The following is a 7,662-nucleotide window of genomic DNA, read 5'->3' on the forward strand; positions in this document are numbered from 1 at the left end:
CAAATAATATGATCTTGAGAGTTTAAAATCAAATTGGTATAACATTGATAAACAACATCGCATGTTTATATGGAATTATCGGGGTAATGATACAAGTTATTATTATTTATGATCGCCATTATTCAATTGTAAACAAGACAGACATTAGCTTGAGAGATTCATTTATTATCAGTAATCGCTTTATCCATTATAATTTTCGAATAATTCTTAAACCTATAAATTCGAGATATTTCCGTCGGACTTTGACTAGATATATAGTAGTCATTAGTGTTGTATATATGGGGTCTACGTCCGGTCATACTACGTCACGTGACTTCGTGTTTCCGGTTTGCCTCGTTTTGTTTTCAAAGAAAGAAAGACATTAGAACAATATATTTACACTTGATCTATATGTACAATGTATATGTATGATCATTTTCCCTTATTTTTTAAATGTTTAAACAATAGAAGAATATTGTTTTGATGATTATTTTTTTCTCGACGTAGTCTTTCAAATAGAAACAACTACAATAATTGAATTGTTTACCTTATTCATGTTATTCTCCAACTACCTTCAACCTAATTCGATACAGGTCCTCATGAAAAGCAAACAAACCATGATCCACTTTTCAGAACTTTTTGGTCATATAGCTACATGTTACTCTTCAACTGTTTCGATTCTTATATATCATTGCCTTTCAAATATTCGGTTTTGAGCCTTCCTCATGGAGGTTAATCCATATGTCCTCAGTCGAGTCTTAATTTGATTTGTTTTTTAAGAAAACTACCGATCGTCAAATGACACTTTTAAAGCACAAATATAATAATGAATATAACTAGTCAATTAATTTTAGCTTATCCAATAGTATATTATGACGTAACTCTAAGACTATCTTGTCACATATTACAAAAATGTGAAAATCTCGTTTTATCTGCACCAGGTGACCTACACAAGCAGAATAATTTTTAAGTGTACCCAATTTTTCGATAAAATAGTTTTTTACTTGTGGCTCCATTGCTTTCAATTTTGACATTAGTTCAATTTTGACATTATAGTTCAACTTTGGCATTATATCAATTTTAACATTATAGTTCCAAATTTGACATTGGTTCAATTTTGACATTATAGTTCAATTTTGACATTAGCTCAATTTTAACATTAGTTAAGTTTCTCATAAAAAAAACTGAACATTTTTAGGAAATGTACAATCCGTCAAAAACTAAGGAATAATTCAAATGTACATGTAGCATTCATACGGTAAGGTCGAGTTATAGTCTTAATAGCGTTAGTTTATATTTATAAAATTGAAACAAACTGGCTGCCGATTAAGAATTATTTCCATGCTCTGTTTTGATTAATCTTAAGAACAAAACAGCAATTGTTTTGACTAAATGCCAATTCTAATCCGTTGGGAAATTGTTTTTTTTAATCACAATACGATTTCTTGTAGTTATACATTTCGTAATCGTGTCTGCATCCAATACAAAAAAAGATACAAACATCTTACTGTTCACCTGTTTACTGGGGGTGGAGACAAGAAGGGGTCCATACAGTTTAAATACTTATAACAGAAATTCTATTTATCTTAATTGAGAAAAAAGAAAAAAATGAATTGAAAATTTAAATAAAACATTCAACAAGGTTCATTCTATTTACAATAGTATAACGGTTAACATTAATGTTAATTTAAAGAACAGTTAATATGTAATCAGTCAATAACTATTAACAACTCTTATATTTTGAAATTAACAGTTAATAAAAGTATGAGATTACATAAAATACCTCAACAGAAAAGATATCCTCTCGTCCGCCTCATCACTAGTAGGTTCCCGTAAAACCCGTCTTGAAGAACTATGCAATTATTCATTTATCTGTTAACACGAAATCTATTAACATGTGTTATAATTTAACCAAAAAAAATCCAAGGTGAAAAGATTACTTTTACCCATGACTCTCTATGTCACGTTGTATGAAACTGAAGGACATACTAAATTAATACCATTTTTTTCATTTTGCTGTTCTTTTAGAGTTCATTCACTCCTTTACCATAAAGCTAAGTTTAAACTCAGTCGGAAATCTTTTGTCATAATTTGTATGACAAAAAGTCCATCTTTTGATTAATATAGATAATGATTATTAAAACGTGTCATGTTGCTGCGGATTAATTCTATATTAACTAAATCAACAGGAAAAAGGAACATAAACGCATCTCCAATATCAAACTATTTTCAATCATGTTTTGAAATTCTATAGAAACCTCGTTTCGAGGTTCAGCTTTATCTTGAAAATAGACTGAAAATTGCTGTTCTCTGTCTTCAAAGCGAGAACATGGACAACGTGTCTTAATTTGAATCACTTTAAGTTTCTATGTTGTGTCTTTTGTAGTTTTATTTGTCTGTTTGTCTTTATCTTTTTTAGCCATGCCGTTGTCAGTTTATTTTCGATCTATGAGTTTGAATGTCCCTCAGGTATCTTTCGCCCCTCTTTTATAAACCCAGAACATATCTGACTAATTTTGCAAGACGTGTTTGATCCACCAGAGCATCAGAGCTACGATCGCTTTTTATATGAAGTGGGTTCAGGTATCCATTCCTTTTTTTTATCTACGTTTTTTCTAGATTTTTTTTCTTCATTTTCTCTTTCCTTATTATTTAGCAACGAGTTCTTTTCTTTTTCATTATTTTTTTTACCTATTATTATCTTGTCAGCTAACCCGACTCAGACGCACGTTTTATCTGCATCGGAATAATTTTTATCGTCTTGAATATGCAGGAAATATTTGTCACTGGACGTTAAGCAGTAGAAACCAGTACGTAACCAGTTATGATGAAGATTATGTTTTTACGAAGCAAATAATGTACTGCCTCTTAATTTCCGTACTGTCAGAGATCCCTATAAATACCGATGGTCTGTACTGTTGTCATAAGGGAGCTACCATGTGATGTTTATGGGGAGGGAGTATGTTTAAATTTGAAAAAAAGGCAGGATAGGAGTTTTGAGTAAACAAAAGGCAGGATGAGCAGCTTAGCAAAAAAAAGGACAGGATGACAATTCATGTAAAAAAGTAAAAAAAAGTCAGAATAAACTTATAAAAAAATCTGGACAAAATCAAATGGAAGCTCTCTTAGAAAAAAAAATACAACTAGATTCAAATGTGGTTGTCAATCTAGTGGTAATATTTATTCAAATAAAACACACACACACACACACACGTGTATATACACAAATCAGAAACCAATAAAAATTGTGAACTTGTTTGTCGTTCATCGACTTATATTTGGGTGTAAAATTAAGTCAACCATACATTCTTGCTATTTTATTTACTAAACATATAAATTAAATAACTCTTGACTTTTCTATCCAAATAACAAATTCAAAAAATTTAAATAAGGTTTTTCTAGTGCACAATTTGTGATCCCCTTGACTCCTGATAACTTCTCATCGGATAACCTTGTAGACCTTCACGCAGTTTTTATCCTTAAACGGAAGTCTATAATAGCATTGTGTAAGCATCAATTTATCTCCCTTTGGACTAATTGCCAGTTTCCATGGCCACTGAACGCCTTGCTGAAGAACGACGCCCTCGAGATGACCTTCTCTATTGAGCTGGATGACCTTCTGTTGGTCCCACGAAACGATGAGTACGTTCTGTCCGAGAAAAGCGACACCTCGTGGCAGACGAAGTTCTTCATGAGTGTAACTCCATACTTTCTGACCATTTTTCGTAAGACAGACAACCGGACGGTTCGGATATCCGTTTCTTGTTACTACAATTCTTTCGCCATTCGGATCGACAGCAATGTACATCAAGTTATCTGCGTCCATTGGTGTTGTAGATACTCGGAGCCATGAATGGTTGTCACGGGCAAACACGTGAATGGTACGACCGGAACAACAAGCTAGAGTTCCGTTATTATAGCCTACAGAATGACACTTGTCACCGACCGTAAGGACTTCACCTGGTACTATTTTGTTGTTCTCAATTTTTTCATGCTTCAGACGCATCGTGTCTGGTAAACAGACGATCACTTCGCTATCACCGACTGTGCACACATCGCCTGGTGATGTGGCAAACTTTATCAACCCAATATATGCAAATTTTGGATCGAACAGTTTAAGAGAACTGTGATACGAATCGGACAAAACCACGTGACCTGACTTCAAAATGGCTGCGCCTTCTAATGAACATTCCTTTTGATCAGGTACAGAAGCGATAAAGTCGCACTTGAACTTAGCCGAAATTGTTTTTCCATCTACAGATGAGAGTTCCATTGCTTTTGACTGCGTCAGGTCACTAGCTGGTTTCTCGGAAATTCGCGAAGAGACATCAGAAATGACCGACTTTGTTTCATTTTCTTGTTTAGAATATTCCCTAGGTCCCCGAGAACGGATTTGACGTGGAACATTTGGTTTCCTGAAAGACGGCATGTCTGTAGTACTCCGGACCGAGCGTGGTGTAGGGGCCGCAGTGGAAACACCAGAATATGGTCGTGCTTTGCTCGTCCCCTGTCTGGTAAGTGTAGGACGTTGTGTTTCAATTGGAGCGGCTTTCGCATAAACCTGAGCTAAGCGACTTGGGAAACTTTCTGTATTCAAACTACCAATATGTTTTCCTTGCACCACAGCTTGTTCGAGCGGTCGATTAGGGAGGAATGTGAGCTTCACATTCTTAAGCGTTTGAACGTGTCTTACTAATTTTGTTTGTCTCTCGTCAAACATTTGCACTTGATCTTTAAATCGAATAATGAAACCAGCTGGTGTGTCCTTATCAATCGATTGTTGAATGGTTTTTAGGGAAGACGTTGCATCGACTAGTATTCCATTACAAATGTCAAGGTCAGATTTTAACGCATGCATTTCTTTCATCTTCCGCTGCGTCATTTCCTGTATAACTTTACTCTCCATTGATTCAAGATAATCAATCATACGTTTTTTAATCTGGGTCAATTGATTTTTTATTTCAGTTTCAGACTTATCAAGAGTACTCAATTGTTCCTTTCTATCACTTAAAATTTTCTCGGTCATTGTAATTTGTTCTGAAAGGAAGTTAATAAATTTTCCGCCATCTGCTTTTCGTCGCGCAGCCGCTACAGGAATTGTGACAACGTCAGTGCATGGCTTGTGTGTTAATGTAGCACACAAAGAGCAAAGTAGCATTTCATGATCCTCACAGTAAAATTCAACTTCTTTCTCGGCGTGAAATGCACATTTCATTGCAATTTCTTCACCTGAATTTTCAAATGCTTTGAGAATACTAGATAGCGCTTCGTTTGTTTGAAGTTCACTCGCCCACGCCTCGGGTGTACTACCTGACAGCTGTCCGAGTGGCATAACATTATTGCAGTCTGGGCAGAGGAATCCTGCAGGACTTTTCTGGCCCTTTGTCGTATGTTCCATGTATTGTTGAATGCATTTTTTACAAAACGAGTGCATACAGTTCAAAGTTTTAGGTTCGACCAATATCTGTTTACAAAGATGACATATCAATTGTTCTTTCGCTGCTTTCAAAACAGCAGCCATTTTAAAATATCAAGTTCTGAAATAAAAACAAAATTGAACATTTAATTTGATACAATAAGTGAATTCTCTTTTATACCAAATTAGTTGAAATATTCATTATCAACTCAATAGACATATATTTTTAAATCTGCATATATTATTTTTAAGTGTGAAATTAGAAATGTGAAGGAACAAAATAAATTTTATCTTATATGTATATTTTTACTAACCTGCAGAGGCTATTTCAAGAAAGAGCAAAAAGAGATACAAAACTTATAAAATATAGTGCCTTGTGAACCAACGAATAAGAATATGTGTGTTCTCCTGTTAAAATCAAGTCTGAGTTTACTAATCGTTTGTATTTAAAAAATTGTATTTTATAACAATTGTTTTTAAATTTTACGTTAAGTTTATAAAACAATTCAATTCAATTCAATTCAAATCTTTATTGCCACAAAACTACATATTTCTAGTATGTGACACAACATAACAAAATAAAAATTAAAAATAAAAACACAATAAAAGTAAGTATTTTAAGAGTCCCTTGTCCTCAGTCCAATAGACTGTTTTAAAAAGGATCCTAGCTTATTTACCTGAAAATGTGAAGTTGGGTTGAGTATATATGTTATTTTATCTATGTCATTTAAATTTATAAAGTGGATATTCTCATTTATCAAAAAATCAAAATAAACTTTTCTATTATTATGGTTTCTATAACAATATAAAAAGAAATGAATTTCATCTTCAATTTGTTTACAGTTTTTGAATAATCTTTCTTCTCTTGGTATTTTAAGGTATCCTCCCTTTTCTATTAATAAATTATGGTAACTTATAATCTAAATTTTGTTATCAGTTTTCTTAATTCAAGTTTTGAGCAAGTTAAATATTTTTCTTATGTATTATTTATTTTTTTTACATGTTTATAAATAGTGAGTTGACTGTTATCCTTTATATCTAATAGTTTATCATTTACTAGTTTTTCATACAAATGCTTCAATTTTAAATTTATTTGTTCTCTTATATTTTTAGTTATCCTTGGTGAGGAATATGTTTTCAAAGTGTCCAAATCCATACCAGTTTCTTCTACTATATGTTTTACATATGAGAACCAAGAATAAATTCCTGCCGAGTCTAAGTTTTGAGACAAAATAAAGGATTCTTTTAAGAGAGGATTAATTTTATCAGAATATAATCTAATAAGATACAATAATATATAGATTGAAACTTAATATTAAGTTCCAGAGGTAGTCTCCCCAGATCAGCTCTTGCACCTAAATTTGATGAAATTTTCCTAATACCAAGTGTATATTTACAAAACTGTAGGTGTAACTTTTCCTATAGGTGTTTTATCAATGAAATAAAAGGGGTCCAATTGTTTTCCAGAGTTATTTGCTCTTTTTTTTTGCTCTGAAATATGTTATATATGAGTTTTAAAATGTAACTATAACAGTTTATTTGTTTTTCCTCACCAGTATTAAATGTCAAATCAACAACAAAATAAACTTGTATATTAAATTTAAAACATGGAATCCCCACTCTTTACTATTGTGTATCAGAATATGTCTTAAATTTTATAATAAAGAAACTTTAATTAGCATGGGTCTTAAACCGAAGAAAGAAAAGACGAAAGGAGAGCCCATGCCCCAAACGCATGCGAACTGAAAAGCTGAGGGCAAATCTTTAGAAAATAGTCCTTTATAAAAAAATAATGCAGATAAGATTATGTATAACGACGAAATTAGTTCAATAAACAAATAAAAAGTATAATACGAACCTCACAAATGCCGTTGCACAAAATCTTCGAACTTTTAAGTCAAATTTATATTTGGTTTAATGTATTAAAAGTTATAAACTTGTTTCAACCCACATTCTTTAAAACAAATCGATAGTTGTTTATTTGAATTAAATCAATGCACCAATAAATTTTAAACAATTAACAAAAATGACAAGTTCTTTCAACTTGAAATAAGATACCAGAGAAAAGTTGTCACAAGCGAATACACAACATGTGTATCCAGCGAAAACATAAATGTATGGGCGATTGAATTAAATCATTACTTAAGCTTTTTTAATACAAAGAATATGCAAAAAGAAATATAGAGAGGGGTGGTGGAGAGGGGGGAAGCGAATCATTAATATTTTGTGGATTATTTATTTATATTTATTTTATAAATGTTAACATT

At 32.3% G+C, this 7,662-nt stretch overlaps 1 protein-coding gene across 1 annotated transcript; it reads right to left on the reverse strand.

The window, feature by feature from the left end:
• Nucleotides 1-3,281: 3,281 nt before the first annotated feature.
• LOC143058681 (uncharacterized) lies at nt 3,282-7,342 on the reverse strand. Its single transcript, XM_076232143.1, has 2 exons — nt 7,254-7,342; nt 3,282-5,516 (listed from the first exon to the last, which is right to left on the reverse strand). Exon 2 carries the CDS (start codon nt 5,498-5,500, stop codon nt 3,419-3,421), a length of 2,082 nt encoding a protein of 693 aa, XP_076088258.1. The 5' UTR covers nt 5,501-5,516; nt 7,254-7,342; the 3' UTR covers nt 3,282-3,418.
• Between the last annotated feature and the right edge of the window lie 320 nt (nt 7,343-7,662).

Source organism: Mytilus galloprovincialis, chromosome 14, assembly GCF_965363235.1.
Source record: "Mytilus galloprovincialis chromosome 14, xbMytGall1.hap1.1, whole genome shotgun sequence".
NCBI classification, from domain to species: domain Eukaryota; kingdom Metazoa; phylum Mollusca; class Bivalvia; order Mytilida; family Mytilidae; genus Mytilus; species Mytilus galloprovincialis.